General features: G+C 38.8%; 1 protein-coding gene across 9 annotated transcripts in view; it reads left to right on the top strand.

Annotated features, from left to right (window-relative positions):
* MTUS2 (microtubule associated scaffold protein 2) overlaps window positions 1-26,110 on the top strand; it is a 271,445-nt gene that overhangs the window by 112,555 nt on the left and 132,780 nt on the right. For all 9 annotated transcript variants that reach the window (XM_072930341.1, XM_072930338.1, XM_030274713.4 and 6 more), the window contains 2 exons: window positions 5,994-6,234; window positions 15,976-16,182. In XM_072930341.1, coding sequence (XP_072786442.1) covers window positions 5,994-6,234; window positions 15,976-16,182 — 448 coding nt within the window. The remainder of the gene's footprint in view (window positions 1-5,993; window positions 6,235-15,975; window positions 16,183-26,110) is intronic.

The following is a 26,110-nucleotide window of genomic DNA, read 5'->3' as shown; positions in this document are numbered from 1 at the left end:
TTGTCATTATTTGCTTATTTGCTGCTGCCAGAAGTTAGTTCTCAAACCTCAAATAAGAAATAAATCCTAAAACAATGTGTGATCATTAGGAATAATCTTACCTAACTGCTTCTGGCACTGACCCTGTTGTGATATCTTAGCTGTTACTGGAAGTTGTTACTGTGTTCTTCCAGTATTTTCAAGCAAATTGATCACCTGCTAGTACTATAAATTGGGATGTTTATAAAAGAAAAGACATGCTGAATTGAATAAATAAATAGTTTGGGTTTTTTTGTTTTGGTTTGGTTTGGTTTGGGTTTTTTTGCTTCCCAAAGAATAGCTTTGGGAAATGATTGTAATTTGCCTATAGAGACTCTTCCTTCCTAATGGGAAAGTTGGCAGGTTTTTGTAGACAGAGCAGTATAGGTCTAAACTAATTCCATTCTGTTTAGCTCTATGGAAACCCAGGGACTATCAGAGCTCTTTTTGTATTTTATATAAAATACAAAAGAAGATTTACTTTTGACTAATTTTAATGCTGTTTCTTACATTGACCTGCACATCAAAAAAGATTTATTCTTTTCCCTGGGAAGCCATCCTGAGCAACCAAAATGTGATGGAAATCCCTCTAGACACCTCTGGCTCCAGATAGCTCACTGTGTTTCTGCCTTGCTAAACTGGGCAGGATTTTGGGTTCCCAAAATCCCTGCTGGGAGATGAGCACAGTGGAGGAAGGATGAGCTTGCTTGGTAGGGGGAGGAAGGATAGGGAAGAGGAAGCTGTGTCTGTCATGTGTTCTTGCATCCATTGCTTGGGACCCGAGGTAGTCCAACAACCAAGCTTTGCATGCAAACACTGAAGATAGCACGAGTGATTTTATTTGAATGAGTCTTTAAAAAAACAAAAGGATATGGTTTTTTGCTCTGTGTCTTGTGGTGTTATTAAGGCTCCCTAGTTCATTCTGCATTCAGTATAGCTCCAAGGAACAGCATTGAAATAAAATATTTAGTGACAGTGTTGGCAGTCAAAACCTGGCAAATACCCAAATTAAGGTACTGTGTGTGAGAGTAGATTGACCCTTATTGCATACTAACCAGAAACCTACTGAAGTGAACAAAGATTACAGTTGTTTCTCATCACAAACACAGAAAAGAACAGTGCTTGCTGTCCTTTTTCCTTTAACTTCAGTTTTCAGCTCTGTCCCTTGTACTTTATTTCCAAGAAATTAATTACTAAAGTCTTTTGAGATTGTCTATTCCAGCCATCATTAGTATATTTTCACAATTGCTTTATAAGTTGAGGGGAAATTACTAGGTTATTACTCTTTAATATATGGCAATGGAATGAAAGCCAAAATGACCCAGATTGTGCACTGGCTGTTTGGCTGTTTATAGGGTAGCATGACCCTCTGAAGACCACAGGTGTCTGTGAGAGTTGGGGTTCAGATAATCAGACAGGATTAGCAGACACATCTGTGAACAAAGGACAGATTTCTGAGCACTGCTGGGGTCTGTTTTTAGCATGAGAAGGATTCAAGCTATGGCAAGGCTGCAGTGGGATTTTCTCTAGACTAGGATTAGAAGTAGGACACGTGAGCTGGAGAGGAACTTCCCTTATTCCTCCAAGAAATATGACTTTTGGTGGGTATTTTGACAAGGGAATATCTGAACCCAAGCAAACTGCTTCTTCAGAGAAGCTGGACTGACTGGAGAAGAGGCTGAGAAGAAAAAGTCAAACTGTGGTTTGCATTATGAATTTGCATTAGGCCAGGATTCAGGAGCTAATAGCAGAAGATGGAATCTGCTTTCTTGGGCTGCCACCTTAAAAGCAATAACCTGTCTGTCCTGCCAGCTGGAGGAATACAAAGGGGCCTGATTTGGCTCAGTATGAATCAAGAGAAAGGAAAATGGTCAATCCATGAAGGTGAACAGATGCTTAAAAGAGCAGCTGTGCACAGTTATGGGTTAGTAGCAGATGAGTGATGTATAATCCAAAAGAAACCAACTAGGAGGCATTGAAATAGATCCAGATCACTGATCTGAAGGGATAGTGTGGAAGACTCAGAGGTTTTGGAGACAAGGAGACTAGCATGATGGCACTATCTTAGTTAGAGAAAAAAATCCCAGATTGACCTATTTCACACATCCAGCATTGTCTTTGGAGAGTTTTGATTAGCATTTTGTAGCTCCTTATATAGCTATGATAGTGTTAATAGCTGTAATCTCTAAGCATCATTCAGCTAAGTGGTAGGAACAATTAAATATCCCTCTGGGTGCCAAGTGTAGAAGAAACAGGAAGATGCCGTGTTGGGCAGGAGACTCCAAGAAAAGGCCTGGAGAACTCTATGAGAACGACTCGAGGGCTGCCTCTGTGCAGTGAGAAGCCTGCAGGGCTTCTTGAGCTGCTTGTGCCAAAGCCCACTCAGGGCAGCTCAGACAAAAATCCCAACTCCAGCATGAAGGCAGTCCAGCTGTGCTGAGGGGTTGGGGCCATAGTGAAATTGAGTTAAGGCTGAATGGGCAGAAAATGTGCTTTTCTTTAGAAAATTGGCAGAGTGTGTAGATAGGTCATTCATGCCCATCCGCATCAAAAAAGGAAAAAAGAAGTAAGAAAAGAAAATCTCTCAAGGTGAAATGCAACATGCTTAAGAAAACCAGTTCTTTTCCAGGGCAGATCACTGCTGTCCACATCCTTGACCACAACGGGGGCTCCCCATCTCATTGAAGACTTCGCCCTCTTCTAGTCAGCACCAGTGGGTGTTTGGGGGGCTCTTTGTTCTCCCAGTTGCCTCTGTGAGAAGTTACAGGGCAAATCAAGTTACAGGGACCCAAAGACTGTAGCTGTCCTAGTGAACTGAACAATGGAATGACATGGCCTCCAAGGCTCAGGAAAGGCTGCCTGTACTGCTGGACTGGGAGCATGCTTCCCAGCTCAGGATCCAGCTCTGCCAGAGCTGCTCACCCAGAAGGCTGCTCCCAAGGACCAGCATGGATCAGCCTGGTCTGCAGACGGACAGTTTACCCATACAGATACAGCCTGTGCACTGTCAGAGAGTGGTCATTGGATGCTTTATTCACTGTTTTATGGCTGCTGCCAAAAGCTCTGACTGGTGAGGGTCTGTAAGGAGATCTGCTGATCCCCAGCTCTCCTGCTTGCCTCACCAAGACTGTACTGGCCCATTCTACTATCTTTTTAGGTCCGTTCCCCAGCACAGACATCATTGTGGTCCAATGGATGGACTAAAGTCTGTTGAAACAAAACACCTACTGAGGTAAAAAGGAGTTAGGGGAGTTGTTTTATATATAGTCAAACCAAAAGTTTCTCCCCTTGATCCTGTTATTTGAACTGCCTGATGTTGCCAACTCTTTTCCCAAAGAGTTGCCTGAAGCAGGCACTTGACAAGCAAATTCTTCCTCGAGGCATTAAATGTTTGATGATGCTATAAACAAAGTATCATGAAGGAAAGTGTTTGGCATCTGTACCTGCTGGCCATGCTGCCAGCTCTGCTCAGGAATACCCAGCCTGTGGAAATTCCTGTATGCTCAAAGTATTTGTTGCAGAGTTTTCTGGCTCATTTTAACAAATTCATTCATGAGTCTGTGGGTAATGAGCAGGCAGCCCCACAGAAGAAAACTCTGGGCTGACCTTCTTGGTGGACAAGCCGCAACACATCATTTCACTATAAGTCCCTCATACAAAAATCTAATAAAGGGTCCTAGCGGGGTTCAGATTAATCCATATCTTTCTGAAGAGCCTTAAAATGGCAATAATTTTATACAATTCTGTTGAGATCAGTTGGATTTTGCACTTCATGAATTCACAGTTAAATAGAAAGGAAAAAATAGTGTATCTTCATAACAAGTTCATGTCCTCCAAAACTGAGATCTTCAAAAAATAGCACCTAATTCTTGAGACATATTTGGGCAAATTCAGTTGGGCTTGATTATCTCAAGGGTCTTTTCCAATCTAAATTTCTATTCTAAGTCCTTCTCCTTGAGAAGGGCTCCTTCCTTGAGAAGAGGTCTTATGCTTGTGATTGATTTGGTTTGTGTCTATGTTTGTTGCCCTTCTCCACTACTCTTAGCATACTGTCAATAAAGAAGAAGAAATAGGGTGAGAGAAGATTTGAATAAACTGACCATATTTATAAAAAAATTCTTATTTTCTTTATTTAAAGATCTTCTCTTTTCCTTATACTGAAATACTTGGCATTGGTGCTCAACTTTCATTCAAGTATGAAATGATAGTATGCATAATATAATCTGATAGAAATAAATTTATGCGGGAGAGAGAAGATAACTGAGGCTTATGCAGAAAAACAATCTCATATCTAGAAGCTGAAAGTATGAAGCTGGACATCTGCAGTCCAAGTCTGCAGAATCATTCATATTATACAGCAAAAAGCCGCATCCTTACTTTAAATAGGTCATAGGAGTACCATAAAAAAGGAAGAGAAAGATCTAATGGCAGGAAATAAGACTGCAAACAGAAGAAAAAATATAGGGCAAGACTATAAAGCACAATGTTTGTTACATCTGCCCTCCCAGTTCCTGTGCAAAGGCCTCAAATATTCTTCTATATTTCATAGTTTACGGCCAATCTTGTCTCTTAGCATATTAAAGATTTGCTAAATTAGGATTAAAGCTCTTGAAGGAGCTAGGATCAAAGCTTTTATAGCCAATGTTGAAGTGCATATTCTAATGCTTATAATTGCTAAATAGAAATTGATTTGGCATATTATATGCATCATATCTTACAGCAGAGTTAATTAATTGGCAGTTACATTTCTTCCTAGGTAGCCCATGGCACTTTTTGATTAATTTTTAAACAAATTTTGTTCAGATTTCCTATTTCCTACACCTTTTTTTTTCTTTTCCCATGAACTAAGTGGGATGACTGAAAAAATATTCATAGGTCCTTTCTACATTATGATGATATTGCATTTTATATGAAAATAGTCAAGAAGCTGCATTCTACTCAGAAGAGCAAACAGTTATTTGCAAACGTGTGAGATGAAAACTCTACACTCTTGTCCTGAGTCATGAAGCAGCACAGAAAAATTGGAATCAGAGCCCAGCTTGAATGTACAAAGATGCAAGGGCAGAATTACGGAACCAGGCATTCCTCGAGTGCAAGTTCAGTGCTATAAGCTGGAAATACTTCCAGTTTAGGATTTATTCTGCTGTTCGTACAGTAAATGCCCATTAAAACACTGAGAGATTGATACTGATTTTAACAAAGCAGCATGTCTTTGTAATAAATAGCAAAACCACCGATTTTCACATTTGCAAATCTGATAGGTTTTTTTTTTCTCCAATTCACATGGGAAGATGTGTTTTATAGTTCTGATTTGGAATATTCAACAGGCCTCTGAAAGAATAAATTATAGAAATGTGCTCACGTCCGCAACCAGGACTCTTTCCAGGAATTAGAGGGGCACAAACTACAATGAACATTTTGCAGTGAGAACATACTGGGGGCTCTTTTTCTTTTTTTTTTTTTCTTTTCTTTTTCTTTTTTTTTTTTTTGTCACAGAACTTATTTGGCAGTTCAATTTCTCTGATAAAATGTACCTAAAGCACCTCCAGCTTTATTTTTAGCTACCTAAGTTAAAACCAACTTCTCCCAGAATTGGGCAAGAATATTTTAAATAACTTCTAAAAAAAATTCCATTTACAATGTCTCTTACTATATCCACCTCTGTAAATAATATAACTTTTTGTGACTTAACAGTATATCTCCATTTTCACTAATTGAAGGTCTTTCATTTGTCCATTATCTTTTAGGGAATGCATCAATTCTTTATTTGGGTGTAGTTGCATATTGAGAGTGTAATATACATGTTTTTGAAGAGTGATTCATATAGTAAGACCATAACTTTTTGGAAGTTTGCAATGCTCTGAAGACCAGATTCACAAGGAGGGAAATTTGGCCTTTATAAGCAATTTGGAGCTCCATATTGTCTGAGTTTATTTATATATTGCTTAATATCTGTGTTAATAATTTTTCTGCAGGTTGGGGAAAGGCCTGCAAAAGATGAATTTTGCCCTCCACCGTACACCCACTATGAGGTTCCACCAAGCTTTTATCGATCTGCCATGATCCTGAAGCCACAGCTGGGACTGGGTGCAGTGTCCAGGTTGCCATCTGCCAAGAGCAGGATTCTCATTGCAAGTCAAAGGTCCTCAGGGAGTTGTCTCCATCAGCAAGGAGAAATAACAACTGCTCCCGGCCTCTACCATCCTGATGCTTCAGGTAAAGTATGAGCTTTCTTTCCTTTCCCTTTACTGCTGTCACCAATAAGATACCTTTTTTTTTAAGACAGAAAAATCACAAAGTGAGCAGCATTTTGACCTGATTGTACAAAGCTCCAACAGCACTTTGAGGTGTGTCTTTTTATCCTGCGGTGAGGCTGAACAGGGAGTCTGGGACTTGTGCAAAGGTTGTTTCGCAGGTCATTGCCAAAGAAAGAGAATGGTTTTCAATAATAATTCTCACTTTTCACCTTTTTATCTTCCTCCACCTTGTAAATGCCTGAAAAATCTTTGATTTTGTTCTGGGGAAGAAAATGGGACATATTCCTCCATCATGAAGACCCCACTGCTCAGTCTGGATTTGACATTCCCCACCACGTTGTGCTCTGAAAACCTGGGCAGTGTTCAAATGTGCCAGCAGAGATCTTAATTCTCTGAAGGCCTGGTGTACAGCTCTTTGGAGACAACACTTCTAATACCCTTTTCTTCCTGGCTAGTGCTCAGCTAAGTATGACCCTGGGCAGAATTACAGGAAAGGAAAAGCATGAGAAGAGCTGGAAGGAGAAGTGTGTGATGTCACAAGAAAGGGACAGTAATTGCTTCTACAGAACACTCCTTAGAGCCTGGAAAAGTGTGGAGGTTTAAAAAATGCACCTTTCAACAGGAGCAAGTTCAGAGACAGCTGAAAATCAGTCATTGTGAGAGTGACGTGTAGCAGCTGTTTAACAGCCTAGAATGCTGCAGAGATTTTTAAAAATAGTCAGAAGGGGTAAAGTTAATTAATGATTACCTTCATATTATCCCTTCTCTTGCCCCAGGACAGGATTCCTTCTGATGAATCCTTATTTAACCTGTTCATGAAAAACTATTTATAAAAACCTTCAATATGAGATCTTGGAACCTCTGAAAGCAGGACTGTTCCAATGAATTACCTGTTTTCAAGTTAAAAGTGTTCCCTATTGTGTTTTGCCTTACCCCTTTTATTACAGTTTGCTTCCTCTTTCGTCTGGAGTAGTTGTGGGGTCTTTTCCTCTTTGCAGGTATTTGAAAACTATTGCCATCTCTCCCCAGTGTTCGTTTGTCCATACAAAGGAGCAGGAGAAATTAAGAAAAAATTAGAATGGAAATGCACCAGAGCATCTGGACTTTACCCTGAGAGGACGGTCTCAGTCAGTAATACAGGTTGACAGGATTTGGGGCTTATCAGAAAATCAAGGTTTTCTGTAGTATAGTGCCTCTTGCCAGTATGCTTTACTATCTGACCCTACATCTGTAGTTTATCTGATGCCATTAGCAGAAGCTGACCAAACTCAACTGTATGTGACTTCTGAGACACCCCAAGATTGCAGGCTGGGTTGTAAATACCATTTCTGCCCTGTGACTTGAGTTCAGTCAGCAATGAATATGGGAATACAGGTGCAGAGAGTAATTGGATCATAATTTCCATTTAAATGAAACTGCAAGAGTCTGTGAGTTCAGAATATGAGTAGGGTAAGCCCTGGTGTTACAGGAACCAGTTTGGTAGATAGATAAGAGAGAAAATGCAAACAAAACCCATTTCCAAATAAACCCTTTTTTCTGATCCTCAGAAATGAACATTGCCTTTATTTTTATTCATCCATCACCCCTCCATTATCCATATTATCCTGTATCATTGATGCAGACATGACTTTTCCTCAGCCACTTTTAATCCATACAGGAGCTTGTCTTGCATGTATTCATTTACTGTCTTCTATGTTATGTGACATTTTAAAATCTAAACAGGATCAGCTTATCAGTCCCTTTTATAATCTGTAGTACCTCCTTTAAAAAAAGCCAGTACGTGAGGAGTGTACGTAAGTAAATTGCACAATCTGTTACTGTGATTCTATTCCACTAAAGTGGTATTTTTAAACATTTTCATATTTCTCAAAGTTTTTTGGGTTTTTTGGTCACTTTTTAAATTTTAAAAAATTATTTATTTTTTATCACTGATTATTTTTTGGACTTTGTCTGCTTTGGAGGTCAATTTCTATTTACAGCTCTTCATAATTTCCTTCCTACAGCTGTTATTTTGCTTGTTTCTCTCTAGTCTATTGATACCTTGCTGTTTCAGAAAGGGTATAAAAGATAACTCCTGGTAGCCCAATAATCTGTCTGACATCTCTTTCAGGACCCCAAAGTGTGTCTCATCTGATCTTTGGGCTCTGACTGTTTTATGGATTTTAAATTACACAAGACTTGTTCTGGAGAGGTTGCTAATGTCTCCAGTTTTTCACTGTCCACCCCAAGACGCATTGTTTTCACTTCTGGCATCTCACCTTTCATTTTCCTTGCAAGATGAAGAATGTGTTTAATTTTTCTTCAGTACCTTATTCTGTTGTGAAGTACTTTTCACTGCTCTCCTTTGGTTCAATGCCTCTTCTTACTTATCTTTTGTGTACTTGTGAAATCTTATGCTGATTTCTTTACATTCATTTTTTTTAGCATTTTTTCCCAATTATCTATTCAAGATTTTGTTATAATCACCTTTTCCTTGACTAAAGCCTTTTCCCTCGTATGCCTCAAATGACTTAATCCTTCTCTCAGCAATGTATAACTTCATAGGTCAGATTACCATACTTTTTTGGTTTTAATACTTCCTTTTAAAAAGAATAATGAATTGCTCATTAAAGAGGCTGAGGTGACAGAAGATAGGACAAGACTGGTATAGGAGTGCAGAGGCATCAGAGAACTGATTCCTGTGCCTGTATCCACAGCAGAGCACGCATGCAGACCAGAGATGGGTTGCTGGTTGCCATGGAGGGGATGGATGGTACAGCACCCCCTGGCATGCAAGAGCTGTTGGGGTGTAAATTAGAGGAGCTCATAGTAGGGCCAGACACCTTTTAGCCATCTGTGTTAAGGTACCCAACACCCTTTTCAACCACTTTCCCTTAGTTTAGCTGTTAGCTGTAGTATTATTTGCAGTATATTTGATCTGCATCATTGGCTCTGCTGCACTATTTGAAAAACAAGATTAAACACAGCTTTGATAGATTCATATTTGCAAACATGAGTAAATAACATGCATGAACATATGGGCAGCATCTGGGATGCAGAGCCAGTAAGACTTGCTCACGGGTGTTGTGGGGTATGAGAGCTTGGGTAACTTCAGCCAAAGCAGCTAGGGACTGAGGGGTATTTTTCTGTCAGGGATATCAGGCCTGCCTTCAGGATTGCTAATCAGCATCTCTTGCAGCTTGATCCTGAGCTTTTAATCCAGTTTCCAATCCTGGTGATATCAGTCATGCCCTGAGGTAATGGAAACAGAAGGATCTAGCCAATTGCTATCCCGTGACAAAGTGTGCAGTACAGCAGGGGCTTTTAAACTGAAATTGCTGTGGCACGGTATCGAGGACAGCAGCACTGTCTCTTAATGAGGATTTTATTCCCCTTTGCTATACCATTCATAATGCAGCAGTGTGGTTAAGCAGCACTGATAAGCGGGGTGGTTTGGCCCATGTATAATACTAATCCTCATAAAAATGACTCTGAAGTAATTGATAATTAAATCCCTGAACTGTTGTGATGGACTACAAGTATTATAAGTGCATTAAGGGTTTTGTTAGTTTTACGTTATGCCAAGTAGAAAGTAAAATGATGATGAGTGCTCCCTCAAGTGTGATCTCTAAGTGTGATGCCTAAAGTGTGGTTGGATCAGTGATCCTTCTTCATCAGGAAGTAGGACACATGGTGGCATTGGCTACAAATGCCTTATTAAGCAGTGCTGCTCCTTCAGTGGTGCTTTGCCTCAGGTAGGTCGGACAAGAAGCCTGACTGTAAGAAAAAGTGTTCTGCAAAGCAGGTAAAATAGGGAGTCATTGAATTATGATATACTTATAGGTGCCATAGAGTCTCTGAAAGCTTAATATTTGTTTATTTTATGTAAATAGACTCTGCTCTTTCTATGGGAAACTTGTAAGTCAAAACAAGCATTGAAGCATACTGTGTCTATAACATGTAAAATATTAATATGTTTTCCTTGGTTATAAAGACTTCTTGAAGCAAGTATGTCAGGATTTGCATTCATTAGCTGATTATTTTGATGGAATTAATGTCTGATTTTGAAAAGTATAACAGTGATCTCATCATTAAAGCTTCACTTTAATTATGCTCATTAATTTAACTTAATTCTACATTTTTCAGTAGAGTTTAGGGTATTTTTTTCTCAAAGAGTGAGTTAATGAAATGTTACTTCCTTATCACCTCACTGTGTATTAAACTTGTCAGTCCCAAGGGTCTAGCTGTTGCTCTCATTTCTAAGCAAGCCAACTTTCATTGAAGATAGAATTTACCCATAAATCAGGACTGCAATATTTGTCCTTCCTCGGACAGACACACACATATATTGTGTCTTTGCATATGTATGATGTGTTTCATTTTCAATGCCACAATATGTCTACAGCTTTCTCCCAGCAGGAAAGTTTTATTTTCATGTATACTCACAGGAATAAACAACCAAATAATGACCTATTAATTGAACATGTAAATTAGATTTGATGATAGAAAAGAGGTTTTGAGGTTACTTCCTGAAATGTTGCCTTACTGCTACTCCAGCTCTGTCTGTACTTGCAGTCTGAGGTCCTTGGGTTAGAACTGGCAAGCTTCTTAACTGGTTAAAGAAAGAGGGACAAGGGAATAGTTCAGAGAGGAAAATGTTCTCTGTCCTCCACTGCAGTTTTCAGTTCTCACTCTCTATTTTCTTTGAGAGAGCAATCTGACTGTATTTCATTAAAAAAATTAAGTTTCAAAGGGACTCACACATTTCCTCATAAATTTTTTTAAGGACATTGTCATCTTACTTGAGACATTGCCATCTGCCACCTCTCTGCTCCACTTACTGTGTCTTCAAGGAACTAAACCCCATCATTTTAGAAGATTAGTCTATATGACAGTTGTACCAAGCTGTCACTTGTAAGAAGAGTATGTGGAGCAATCTGGGTGTAGGAGCAGGCAAATGCTTCCTACCTTGCCTCCTTCCTGCTGAGATCCAAGCATTGTCTCTGGCTGGACATCCACAGCCCTTCTGAGCAGCCAGTGAGATGCAGCTCTAGTGCAGAGAAGTGTTCTGGCTGCACTGGGCTGCAAGTGGAAAATGCAATGAGTGAGACTCATGCACGGATGATTCCTGTGCTGCATGTTTTTGAGGGATGCCGTGCTTTTCACATTAGCTGCCAAGCGAACACGGACATTTGCAGCTTGAATGAGTTGTGAGATGACAAGTTCTTGGGGTGTTGAGAAATGTGCTAACCTGCCTTGGTTTGCCTGGGAGCTGGGAAGGCACAGAGCAGATTTTTGGGTCTTTGAAATCTGCTTCGTGAGGAGGTGAGCATTTACTACCATATGATGATGAACTGACCCATCAGAAATTAATCAATGTTCAACAGTGACAACTGTTTGGCCTTTGGAACTGAACTGTTCCAGGCTTGACAGTATTTGGATGAGAGACCATCAGGGCAGCTGGGCTCAACCTGCTCACTGCTGTTTAGGTCTAAAGCATTAAAGCCCCTTTTCTAAAGGCCCTTTCTTCAGTTCTTGTTCAGAGATAAATTATTATGTCTATACAGGGAAACCACAAATGTAGTGACACCAGAAAAGATTTCTCACTTGTGGGATTTGTTTTTAATCTACAAAGATACCAATGTTTGGGTTAACTCTGAGCTGGGTTAACTTGGCTTGTATTATCTCTGACTGATGCAGTGACTTTGGAGGTAAGTTTTTTACCCCAGATTTCCCAATATGCAATGAGAATAGTGATTTTCAGATTATCAGTAAGTGAGAGGAAATGACATTTAATGATTAAAGTTTTAACAGAAATGCTGGTAAAAAAAATTTAAAAGGGAAAGCAAAGAAAACTAAAAAAACTCTACAACCAGACAACAAAGATTTGCCAAAGATCCCTGAATTATGGAGTTTTAAAATCTTGAACTGCTACTCTTTTTCATAAGAACATATCTGTATAAGTCATTTCTTTAATTTTTCATTCATTTCAGCTAAAACATATTTCAAATTTCACAGAGAAATTACATGAAAGTTGCTTTTTACCCGTGCACGAAGATGCAATTCTTATGCAGTGGGGATGCATAAGAAGTGAAGTTCAGACTTTTAATAAAGTCTCCCCAGGCACATCTAGTTTGTGTCAATCAGTCCCTAACTCAAAATGTTTTTATGTTTCTGGATGGGAACAGCTTGAAGTGTCATAGAAAATCACTTGTGTGCATACAGACAACAATACTTAATTCTATAATTAGCTTCAGGCAGTGAGACAACTAGAAAGATTTTTAAGCTTATTTTGGCAGATTTTCATTAAAATAAAAGCTTCTCATTAAAATAACTTTTGTTTTGAACTCCCAGACCTTGTTTGCGGGAGCACTTCTATACTTTTAAGGAACAGAAATAAAGCAAAAAAACATGCATGAGAAAACTTGGTGAAGTTTAGAACAGAAAATACGTACAATAGGCCCTGATGTCTCATGTATTTTAATGAGAAAGAATACACAAAATTACTTAGCTTTAAGGATTTGAATGCATCCCTAATGAAGATAATGTCCTGCCCCCAGGTCCTCATGGTACAGAAGAACTGGATTACAAAGAAGAGAAGTGAAAAATAATTTAAGGATGATGATGGTTTCAAGATGCAAAATATTGTTAATTCGGGGGGAATTGGAATTGAAGTAATAAACTAGAAATACACAAAAATGCATGAGAAAAAAACACTGAATCCTCTTCCCAAGTCTGGAAGAATGACTTTGAAGTAAAGGTAAAGATGGTTGGGCAGTTTGTAACCAAAATCCTTTTGATTTTAAGGAAATTCTTCTTCTTCAGTGGCATTCATTGTTCTTGGTCACAAACTGCAGAGAACAGTCAGTCTGGGGACTTGATGTGGGCATCCCTGTAGTTGAGTTGGGGACCTGGGAGTCTCAGGTGAGCCACACTGCCCTAGGCCAAGCACGTTTTAAATGCTTTTTGAATAAAGCCATTTCTAACTTTATTCCACTGTCCCAGTGGAATTTCCCCTATTTTGTTGCAGGAAGTCTGTGATATTTATAGTTTGTTGCTGTAAAATGGAAATATCTTGTTGCACTACGACACAAAATAACTCACGCACTCACTAAGATTAAAAGAGTAAAAGGATGTAACTTTTATTTCTGACCTTGCAATATGTAGAATTTCAAAAGTGACAGTGAATTGGAGGATGAAATTGCCGTCTCTCCTACTACACTGGTTAAACCAGCAGTCCATCAATTCTCTCTTCCTACAAAGAAGAATGCAAAACAATCATTATTTACATGAACAGTGAATGAGAACTCTAGTAGAAATATGTAAACATTAGAAGGCATAGAAAACTTCTTTTAAAAGAACTTTAAAACTTTTAAAAGAACAAGGCAACAATATCTCTCCCTCCACCTCAATTTTCAGAGATGCTTAGGAAAAAGAAATCTCAGTTTATGTAGTTCAGGTACATTTGTTGAAAACCTGTAAACCCCACGAGAGACAGCCCCATGCCTTCTCCCTGCTGCCACTGAGCTAGGCAGGTTCCTTGCACCTGCAGCTGCTTACCATGAGTACTTTTCTCACCTTCAGATTTGGAGGGTGCTGGGGCTTGGTCCTGTCACTGATGCAGCACATGGAGGATTTTGCAGTGGGTAGGGAAGAAGTCTTGTCTTTGGAAGAAGTCTGGGTGCTTTGCAGCTAGCCATAAATCAGCTGTATTAGATCACTATGAAAGCAGCACTGCACAAACCTGGCAGTGAACTGATGGTGACCATCACTGCCTATCTTTTCATTGTGCTTATGTGCCTACTCTGCCCTTCACCTGCACTTAGAACCCATGGCTACCTTTGAGCCCCTCTTACAATATCCAAAGGAAGCCACATTCAGGATCACAGTCCACAATTGCCTCTGCTGGTGCCAGGGATGGGGAGTGAATGGGGATTTTAGTAGTCTTTTATTACTCACTACAGATATTTGTTATTTTCATTTGGGTTACTCTGCACAGCATGTACTTCTCTGGGCTGTCAAAGGTGGTGCAGACATCCATCTCCTTGTGTCTTAATAAAGGGCTCAACCTGGGAAAAATGAGTACAAAAATGCATTTTTAAGAGACTTGAGTATATAAATTGTTTTATTCATTGAGCAAGGATCATTTTTTTACATCTTTGCAGGAATGTGTTTTACAGGAGAACAAAACTCTTTTCAGCTAGGTGTTACCCGTATTTCTGTTTCAAAAGGAAAGGCTTAGTTACATTAAACAAAGCTTAGCATTAATATTGTGATGAAGTACACAAATATCTTTCAAAATCCCTGTAACATTTTTCTGCTCAAAGGAGTTAGTGTTGTTTTCTCTAAAGTCTTCTCAAAGTGAAATGCTTCATTAAAATTAATAAGGCTGTGACCTACATAGTTTACAATAGAATTAAATACTGTAATTATATGACCATATTCTTACTGTGCAGTTAATTTGTATTTTTCTTTATATTATGAGTGTTCGCTTCTTCCTTTGAAGTTTGTGTCGGGCTAGTGTACAAATAGTGTTCATTGAATAAGAACAGAAAAAGGGTGACTTTGTGGCCATTTCTGACAGAATATTTTGATAAGTTTTAATTCTTCCTTGTCTCCTATCCCACTGGTCCTGATTAAACACTCTAGCATCAATTTGGAGATTGTTGTTAATATATTTTTTTTAATTATTTAGTTTCACTGCACAGGATTCCACAAGGAACAAGAATCTGATATTCTAAAATCTAGGAAGAAAAAGCTATGTCCAAGTTTATGTACACTTGCGTTCTGGACTCACTTGGTATGCAGACCGTCCAACCAAAAGCAAAATCTAATCTTTGGTCCTTAACCTTGAAGGCAAGACTGCCATGATCATGGACCTTTGGCCTGTGAAGGAAAAGATGAACATTTGTGAACCTGTGTTCTGTATTTGCCTAGAAAAGTTTGCCTGAGCAAGAGCAGCAGCGTACAGGTTAGGACAGAAGCTGATGACAGATGAGTGGCTGGTAACCACAGGCAGGCATCACAGCTGAACTGCTGCTGTGGTCTAACTCCAGGTGTTATAAACCTGCTGCTGGCACTTGTTTTAGACTTGGTCGATGTCACTCACGTGGGCTGATGTCTTAGCAAGGAGAAGTCCACCAGTGGAAACGGCCAGTGGTATGTTAAAAAAGTAGAACTTTACAGGTCATGTCCTTGTTCCCAGGCTTGGAGAAAGAAAAGGGAAATTTGAAAGAAAAACTTCAAAGAAGTGTTTTCTTTGATGAAAAACAAAGAAGTTCTGTGTCCTTGAAGAGAATTGTTGCTGGTCTATAATACTTTCCAAAATTGGAGGTTATGTGTAGTGTGTTTGTCTCTGTGAGTTTTTTTAATTGGCACAGAATAAATGTAAAATTAGAAAGTGATAGAGCATTGAAGAAGATATTATTAAAAGAAATTTGTAGTAGTGTTTTGAACCATGTTACTTTGATGGAAGTTTGAGTTATGCCCTATGGGTACTTGGCGCATTTCACCTTTTAAAAATTATTGTGACCTGAAATTTTTCTACCAAATGTCTTTTCATCACAGCAAAAAATAACTGCAGTCACTGCAGTCTGATCAGCCATTTAAACTTGTATTCAGTCTTAATACTGCCTTTATGTAGCTGGGAGATACAGGTAATGGTCAGTGTCTCACAGTTAACTTCTTTAACAAAATTTTCTTTCTTTTTTCCTTCTTTCAGTTGATCTTAAGAAAGGATCATGTCCAAGTGCTGCAAAATCAAATCTCCCCAAGCCCTGCCCATCTGGACTTCGTCCCCCAGGTTATTCACGGTTGCCAGCAGCTAAGCTGGCTGCATTTGGGTTTGTCAGGAGCTCAAGTGTGTCCTCTGTCTCCAGCAACCAGTCAAACGACAGTGCTCAGAGTGACCAGAGCAGGACAACTAACCGTAAGTCCTAAAAGTGCCCTTCTTTCCAGAGGGATATTAGACAGATGTGTTCCAGGATTGTAGTCTCCATATAGCTCAGAACTAATGAAATCTGTGCAGTACTCACTAATCTCTTCTGTGCTGCTGACTTTGGTTTGGTATCTTGATTGCCCAGTGAAGTTCTTAAAAATATTAATAATAACTATTAAATATTAATAAACAATCATTAAATTCTAATAACTATTTAAAATATTAATAGTAACAGATGAATAGGGCCTGAATGTTGAGGAGGCTCTTTTCCTTGCTACAGAGAAAATTCCACTAAGAGTGAATCTGAGGTATTCTTTCTTGCATTTTGTTTTTACCTGGAACATGCCTTCTTACAAGCTGAAATAGTAAATAAACAGAGTGAACTGTGTTTGGCAAGTAAATGGTAGCAAATGCAGAACAGGACAAATATTATCTAAAATAGGAGATACAGTCTTTCTCATCTTCTTTTCTTCTGCTTCTTAATATTCAGTATAATAAATTCAGCCAGTGATATGAAAAATTGAGACAGTGATATGAAAGAGATCAGGACTGATATTGTAGTACATCTACCAGACTTTGAATGATCCCCTGGCAGAAATGTCATTCCAAATCCTATTTTATGTAAAGACTGTTAATTTTTTAAGTACAATATAATACCCACTGGATTGTGCAGTCTCTGGGAAATGTGCACATGCCCTGGGCTCAGAGCAGAAAGGGGATTGAGGGATTTTCATGCCCGTTTTTCTTTGAAGACTAGATTGAGCCTGAACTGTGTCAATATCAAAGCAAGTGGTATCAGCCCAGGAGGAGTGCAGACAGGGCCACCAGGTGACATGAAGCAGCAGAGGAGACAAGATGCTGCAAGCTCCTAAATCTTTCACTGTTTGTATTAATTTGAAATTAATTAAAATAAATGCAATTAATATAGTTCAAAACCCTAAGGATTTTCTCTTTCCCCTTTACGTGGGGTGATTGAAATGCAAAAGGCTAACGTCAGCAGGGACTTTTAACTTTGCCAATGCCCCCAAACATGCTTGTGTCATGATTTGCTGTTGGACAGATCACTCATTTTTTGTTATTTCCTAATAAGCTTTACTTTGAGGTTAGTCAACATCTTTTGCTTTGTGCTTTTACCCTACATTTATGCCTTTGGAAAACTTCTATCTGGTGTTGTAACCTTTAAGTCTTTTATATACATAAAACCTGTATTGAGAACAGAACTGCTTGAGATCTGATTAGACCTAAACTACATCTCTGAAAATAATATTATTGTTTAGCAGTTTCAGGTGGGAATCTGAAAAAAATTACATCTGTAGGTACAGCACTATCTTTGAACACACTGGATGTATACAGGTTGATACAAATCTAAGAGCAAAATACTCCAAGCTGCTGAATTTTAATCAATTGATTTCTATTAAATAAAAATGTGGAAGAAGCATTAGCAATCTTGGGCATAGAAAGTTACATCAGATTCTTCAATTCTCCTAAAAGCATTTGATTTCCTTTATATATTCTGGTGTATTTTTATATTATCTTTGTACATTAGGCCCATAAAAACTGAAACCACATTCCAATCACTGGAAGGACATGGAAGCATTTGGTTTCAGCTGACTCAACTGAGGATGGTAATGCTCTTTATTGTTGGGATCAGGAAGATGTGACCATCCTGTGCATATTATATGATCAGTTCTGATGGGTATGAAAATTACCCAGGGGAAGTGTTCTGTTTGTACAAATTCACGTAGAGATGAGCTCAGCCCATCACCTGATGAAAACCAGCACCTATAACTTTTCTCTTGCTGCCAAGTTAGATAACTCGTGGAAGCTGTTGTCTAGTTCCCCTCCACCTCCATGTGAGAGCAAGAGAATGAGCCCAAGGGTCATTTCTGTCACGTGGCTCCTGTGACATGTACAGCTATCTGGTCCACAAGTCTTTTACTTCTCTGTAGTTCCAAAAGGATAGTGCTTCCTCCTGGACAAAGGTGAGGAAAGGAGAAGGTGTGTTGCCAAGCAGGTGAGGGCACATCTGGTATTTAGGGTAAGTTGGTAAATCATGACTTGGTAAGTCGTCATCACACAAGGTGACACCTAATATCACCTGCTTGCTTTGGATTAAAAACAACATGACTTCTGTTCATGGGACAGATAGGTAGGAAGAAAAAAATGTTTCCTCACTGTTAATTTTTTAACTTTCATAAAAATGTTATCTGTATGACACTCTGCCATCTTTTTCTATTTATAGTCTATGTGCCAGCAAGAGTTAAATTAGTTGCCCAGCACCCAGGGCGCACAAATTAGTTGCTTTCCATTCTACGGCAGTTTATTTAACACAGAGCAGCAGTGCACTTCAATATGCACAGAAAGGATGTCAGGGAGAAGTACCGTCTCAGGAATCTTAGCATGACATATTATTTCTTCCCTTCAGTCTGCTGGAAGAACAGTTTTATTTAAATTAAATAAATAGCTGATTCTGTAGCTACTACCTGAGATCATGTCTTTGACTAAATCAGGTCTCCTAGAGGGCAAGAAAAAGCTTTACTGTTAATTTCCTAGCTCAGTAGGGTAGAAAAATGCAAAATTATCTAGCTTTAGAAGTCTTCAAACACACATAACACAATTTTCTATTTAAGCATCATCTCTGCGTGTCAGGGAGACAAAAGTAATTGATAACATCTTACAAGTGTGCATTTGTTATAAATAGAGGAGCTGCTACTGTTGTAAATCAAGGAGCTCATTTCCAAATAATTTTGTAAGTTACTAAAAATCCAATGTCTATGGCTAGGTGAGAGGAAGACACAGGTTTATTTTAGGGACAGAGTGTTTTAGGGTAAACAGTGATTCTTTAAGGGACTCCAGTGAGATCCTGTTCTTGCTTTTCTCTCCACTGACAGGTGTCTTGTGGTGCTAGTTCTACCTAAACACATTTCTTTTCAGAAGTCCCAGCTAGTGTCTCTGTCTAGGGAGTAAAATCCACTTGTTTAGAATAAGGAGACATGATGTTTGTGTTGAGGGGAAGTTTGTTAATGGAGCTGTGATGTGGCAGCTTTGTTCTTCACCAGATTTCTCCCCTTCCTGTGACCCCTCTAAAAGCAGTAAACCTGAATGTGCACAGAGCCTGTGCTGTTCTTGGTTGACTTTCTGGTGATACACCTCACATATTTATATTGATACAATTAAATGGATTTGAAGCTGTGGGACTGTGCTCTTTTCCCATGGTGAGAGAGGACACACTGCTCAGTACTTGTCTACCTGTCCTCGGGTCTTTCCTGGAGTTCCATCCCAGGCTTGTGAGTTTCAGCCATGCTGCTCTTTGCCAATAACATGCCAACAGTGATAGTCTTACCACCAGCTGCTAAGCAGGATCAGTCATAACAGGGCTCTGCTCCTATGAGGTTCTGCCCAATTTTCTATTGAGACTGAAGGGGCAGCCTCTGGGAAAGCCCAGGCTGAGGCTCAGCTCCTGGTCCTGTTATCAGTACTCCACAGATCTGTTCTGTGGCACAGATAGATTTGTTCACTAATATCTTTGTTCAAGATTACCTGAAAAATTCAAATTTAGCCCTAGCTCAGGTGTACTACTTTTGAGGTTTTAAAAAAATGCCTGATACTTTTAACCATTATTCTTTATTTAGAAAAAGGAAGTTTTGTATGTCTAAAAACATGTTGCTTGTTTGCAATCTAAATTGACTAGCATAGAAAAATTGAGACACTTCAGTCTAAGTGGAGTGTGAATGTATTCTGCAAAATATGATAAAAAGTGAATGACTAGAAAGTCATGTTAAAGTTGAAACCACTATGATTTACAGTGTAGAGAAACGATTGTGTAAACATAAAGAGAAACTTCTAATTTAAACAACTTCTACCAAAATACTTAACTTTGTGTATTTTCCTTTGGAATTTTATATGCACTCTGTGGAGGCTTTCCCTGTGTCTGCCCCAATAAAATTTGCATGAGGTGTTCACATAATCCATCGTAGGCCCACAGCTGTAGGATGTGGTTCCCAGTATTTTCTTGTGATTTTGCAGTGAGGTAACACTATGCTCAGACTGTACCTTCTGTTTTACTGGTTTGAGGGGCTCAGAGTTCTCCCACCTGTATCTGCATTTCGAGTGACTGGCTGAATGTCCCACTCACATAATTAGCTTTACGTACTTCATCAGCATAGACTCCAGCTTGGTGTAAGTACCACGTGGGAAAGAATTTGTCAAGAATTTCATGTGTGGAGGATTGGAAGAAGGGTAGATTGTTTAGAATGAGTTAAGGTATGCTAACTGCTATGAGTTCAGAAGAATGTCGGTATAATATCGGGAAATACTTCTTAGTCGTAAGGTCTACTAGTCTGTTAAATACTCTTCCAACTCAAGTGATGAAATCCCTGTTGCTTAGGATTTTTTAAATAGAACAATAGCACGGTGTTAGAGGCAATTCTTCTCCGTCAACGTGCTAGACTAAAAGACATAATGCTATTCAATATCTACCCACAGCTCTGAGTGCTGAAGCAATTTATTTTGGGACTGAACAAGAAAATGGTGATGAATATTTCAAAACTTGTTTTAGTATCTCACGACAGCTATTGTTTTGTTAAAAATTATAGAAAAATGAAACTGCATGTTTTATTGATGTAAATCTCCATGATCCTTTCTTCAGTATATATTTTTCTCACTGGTTTTTGACCTTGAATTGTCTGCCCTTGCTATATATTGAATTCCATTCTAATAAGCAAAAATGTCAAAGTGTCAGATTCAGGTGGGTGGAGAAATGAAGAAATTAAAGTGAGCACAGAAGCCTTGAATAGATGCCTAATTGCCTCCAAAATGGGTAGAACTTCAAAATTGTCACATGGTAGACAGGTAAACCAGTTGTTCTTAAATGCATAAGTATTATGTTAATATGAAGAATTTCCTGCATGAAAATACTTTCCAATCATATTTCTATGCCTGATTTTCTGTTCAGTTTTCTACACGACAAATTCAATTTTTTCTTCCCCTCTGATCTTGTTCTGATATTAATGCCATGATGGAAGAATCACTTTATGCCATCATTTCACTGTGAACAGAACTAAAATAAAACAGTATTGAGATTCTCAGCTTTGTGGGGTGAAGCATCTGGAAAAGTGCAGTTTGCCTGCCAGGAAGAGCAAGGGCTATAAGACATTTTAGCAGCATTTACTTAGGAGCATTTACTTTTCATACTCTAGTTGCTAATGATGGGGAGGGGGGAAGATTTAAATAATTACTTGGGAGTGTGAGCACAGAAGTTTCTCTCTGTTTGCAGCGATTTACGCAACAGTGCTGAGGTATAAGTTGGCTATTAATTTCAGTGGGTTTTAGACATGGTGCTTGTGATAGTATTTTAATGTGGTATTATTTTAATAGCTTAGATAATGTCTTTGCTATCTCTGTTGTTACCTCTTCCCCTGCCCATCAGAACACATAGCAGAGGGGAGCAGTTCCACATTGGGAGGATCTTCACCACGCCTTGTAATGAATAAGTAGAGGCAGGAAGATCAAGCTGGTTTGGAAATGCAGAACTACTTCTATACGAAGATGCCAACCTGAAATACTTAAAAGGTTTTCAGTTTTGCTGAGCTTAAGTTTGTAAAAACTGAAGAAATCCATGAAACTCTGAATCCTGCAAAGCTTCCTTTTTATGAGAAAAGAAATGTTGAAAGAATTTTGCCAAGCTCTTGTGCCAGCTCAACTCTAGTGCTTAATCATCATGTTTGTTATTGTTATAAAGTGCCATATAAAATCTGTGGTTTTAGTGTAAGGAGTCCGGTCTGGGAGATTCTATGTCTGTGTTCTAAAATTGTCCTGGCTCATACCCGGCAGCTCCAGATCCAGTTTTTGGCAATTATTTCTGTCTGGCTTTTAAAAAGTGACTTAAATGATCAACCTCACTTTCCCATCTGTAAAATGGGGTGGGAGAGTACAAATGTTTGCGCATACATTGGGTAACGGGATGACAAGGAAGAAACAGATAGTGACAAATCCTCTTTCCTGGCCCATTTCCACACAGGATTATTTGACTGATTATGTGCACCTAATTTAGTCACAGCGACTCTTAGTGTTTAATCTCCAGAGGGTAAAAAGCAGTTCAAACCACTTGCTCACCAGGCTGCCAGACACTAGTTTCACTGGAGAGGGCATTGCATTGCCCCAGGATTAGATTATTGCCATTACTGACACCCAAGGTGTCTCTGTTCTTTAATTCTGTGGGAAAATGTTGATTCAAAGATCAGTGTTGTAGATGAAGCTACTGTGGCAACCTGCTTGGTGCCCCTACACTGGGAGGTTTATCAACTCCTTCTTTATTTTAAAGGTGTCCTGTGGTTGATTTTATGCTTCCTTTGTCAATAGGAGATTATGAATACTTTATTTATTGCAGTATAATTAACTTCAATAATTTATAGAGGGATACAAAGAAAGCAGTGAAGCCATTTCTAAAACAGCTCTTTTTTTTTTTTTTTTTTTTTTTTTTTACCTTTATATCACATCACATTTTTTAAAACATCTAGTCTTCAGTGATCCTGAAGGATATCACCTCTGGTAGGGATGTGAGAGAGACATGAGGAAGAAGAGAGCTGATGGTGCTGTGTGAATTTTACAGCCTGGGGAAAAACCTTGGCCAGTCCAGAGCCAATAACAGGCACAAGCACAACACTCATCTTTCTGGGGACACTCAGCACTTGGAACAGTGGCACTTAAAATGTCCTTTTGAAAATATGAAGACAAGCAGCAGCTGGAACATGTCTGTCACATCCAAATTAAAACCCCTCTTAAGACCAGAAAACTCACTATAAATTGTCTCTTTTTCATGCTCTAATCTTCCTATACTATCTGTTGAGGGGGGAAATACTAATTTAGAAGTGAGCCCTGTGGGTATTCATTGAAATGGATTAATCTTTTAATTTAGACCAGAGAAAAATTATGGAATAAAGCTTTGAAGAAACGAGAGCTCACCCATTTCTCTTTTTCTTTTTCCTTTTTTTTTCTTTTTCCTGATTTTTTTTCTCCCCTTGCCTACTAAAGAATCACAGTTAAAATCTTCATAGTTTCCCACTAATGAAGTACGACATTGCAGGACCTTTGAGAAACTTTCTTCTGTGTCTCTCTCATGCATTTAATTTCAGTATATTAATCACTATTTAAAAAGGGTTAATTTTGGATGTCTAGCTATGAGGCTTATCACTGGTGTATGCCGCTCACTTCATCTCCAGTTTTTGTGCTTTCTGAAATTCAAGCCTAAGGTAATCTAGATGCAATCAACTCTATAAAAATACATCTTCAAAAAGCACCACATATTACTTCTGGTGCAATTCTGCACTTTGTATTGTCTGTGAGGTTGAAGCCAGTGAGCACAGTGAGACATTCTGGCTTTGAAATCTTTAAGTAAATCAAACAGTTGCCTGACTGAACCAATACTGTCAATGGCAAAAATCATTGCAGACTCTAAGATAATAGGCTTTCTTCCAAAGATAATTTTTTTCCCCAAAAATTAAGTATTAATTTGAAGATACAAGAAGTTTGATATGGTAGTTATGAGCCAACTTTGTGTCACAGTGAGACAAAGAAAAATACCTGTGTAACAGTTTGCAGTTATGTAAATTTTGGAAGTATTTTTTAAATTATGCTTTCCCTTGTGTGATTTCTGCTTATGCTAAGTGAGGCTTATAGCTTGTTTTCCTAAACAAGATGCAAATTAGCTTGAGGTTCAGTATTTCTTTGATCTCTTTCAACATGGACCAAATTTTAAAAGTGCAACTTTTTAAGTCCACCATGATCATGGTGCAATCATGTTATTAACAACTGTAGTCAAAAATGAAGTGTTGTCAATTTGTCACACACACACAGTTCAATCCAATTGCCTTACATCATTAAACAGGACCAAAGTTATAAGTACTGTAAATATGACTGGCAAATCGCATTTAGACCAAAAGGTTTCAGAAAACCAAATTGTCCTCTTTATAGAACATGAAAAATCAATTAACAAAATGGTATGCTCTTGCAAAATGAAGTGTGGATAATGAACACAAACAAATGGGGATTTGGAAAAAGCCTGTAAACTGCCCCTTTTGGGAGGGAGAGTGACTGATTAGTAGAGGAGAACCATGGTGGATTAGTGCAGGTATGTATTAACAGTGGAGCAAAGGAAGACAAACTTCAAAGATGTTTCTAATCTTTGATCCCATTAGGAATCCTGCAGAAGACTTGTGAATTCTAATTTAGTAGCGTGAGAAGTGTTACAGCCAAAAGAGTGCTGCACTATTTTTAGAGGAAAAACTTTTCCCATGTACAGGTTGGGCTGGAATATCACTCATGACATTTTTTTTCCATCACACCAAACTAGTCAAGTTAAAATTGAGGTCATTTATGTAAGTCTTCAAGGTGCTTTTAAGAATATCTGAAATAAAGGAAGTGTTAGTGTCTTTTGCAGCTTTCATTATTGCCATGAAGCTATTAGTTGTGATCCAAGAACTTGAAAATTGTAGTTTAAACAGCTTCCTTCTGGCTTGCTGCTTGGTAATCTCTAGAGGCCTGGACAAGATTACACGATGCTCTAAACAGCTCAGAATGTAGTGGTTCTTTGTCTTATGATAGGTGGGAGACCATAGGCTTTCAACTTTGGATTTCCAGAGTTAATTTAAATGCTGGAAGAAAGCTAACTAAAGTCTGAAACAAGTAAAACCACCACTGGCAGAAAAATGACAGACTGAGACTCTCCAACCAAGAACACTAAGCTGAATAAAACAGGAACAATTGCACAGTCTTTTTCTCCATGGTGGGAGTTACCAGGAACTGTGGTTTGTTGGTGCACAGGACAGCAGTGACATCACCATCAGCAGTAGCAAACATTCAATTCCTTGGAGATGAGCCCAAGAAATGGTAGTATGTTTCCCATGTGGCAGCTTTAAGGGTCTGTCTGTGGAATTGGTGTGGTTGGAGGAGAAAAGTGCTGCCATTTCTTTGGTTTACAAACAAACATATGACTCTCTCTTCCTGATGTGGCAAAAAGTCAATTAAGCTGGGCTACCTGGTGTAAATCTTTAATATAAGCTCTTCCCAACTTCGTGATCTACTCATCTGTCTTGACGCAGTGTAAGTTGCCATCACTACTTCCATAGAAGGCTAAACAGTCAGAAATACTTATGCAGAAATATGAACATTTAGGATGAGAGAATAAAGTGCTCTGATTCAGAGGGGGGAACTGGGCCTCGTTGGAAGAGCTGTCAGTGTTCCCATATAAACCTCGATGTCGGATCATGCGTCAGTGGGGTTTGTCTCAGAATGGGGCACATCACTCCCTGATTGTGTGCTGATTCACCAGGCAGTCATAAGGGTACTCTGTTATTTTAGTGCACACTGCCTGCACTGGGCCATTAGGCATTGAGCAGTGTGTGTTTCTATGTAAAAAGGTAAGAACTGTTAACCAGAACACAAGGGAGATAGATGCATACACTGGCCAGCTGCTGGACTGATGCCAGCAGCAACTTCTAGCAACACTAATGCTGCACAGTGGTCCTTGGTGAGACAAAACCAGGCCAGATCAGTTAGTTTTTGCATGTCACGAACATTTCTCCAGCTGAATGTGACACCAGTCTTTTCTATTTGTTTTCTTATTTAAAGTAAGTCTCCCAAAGAAGATGAATTCCATTATAGTCCTTAATTAAACTACCACAAAGAAAGAAAACAGCTTCTAATTTGCAGAGAAGAGTCAGGAGACGCCCTTCTACCTCACCACTAAAAGCAGAGAATGAAGTTAAATGAAGGTAAATGAGTTGTCTCCTACCACTGCCACACATGTCAGAAATACTGTGCATTTCTGGTGTCCTGATAGTGAAATGTTGAAGTTTATTCAGTGATTAACTTCCTGTCTATCACACATTGCACTGTGCTCCTGCCAGCCATTTCTGGAAAG

The sequence above is a fragment of the Taeniopygia guttata genome, chromosome 1 (genome assembly GCF_048771995.1).
Source record: "Taeniopygia guttata chromosome 1, bTaeGut7.mat, whole genome shotgun sequence".
In the NCBI taxonomy this organism is placed as follows: domain Eukaryota; kingdom Metazoa; phylum Chordata; class Aves; order Passeriformes; family Estrildidae; genus Taeniopygia; species Taeniopygia guttata.
Note: the sequence above shows the minus strand (reverse complement) of the source record. Positions and strands in the feature narration are given on the sequence as shown.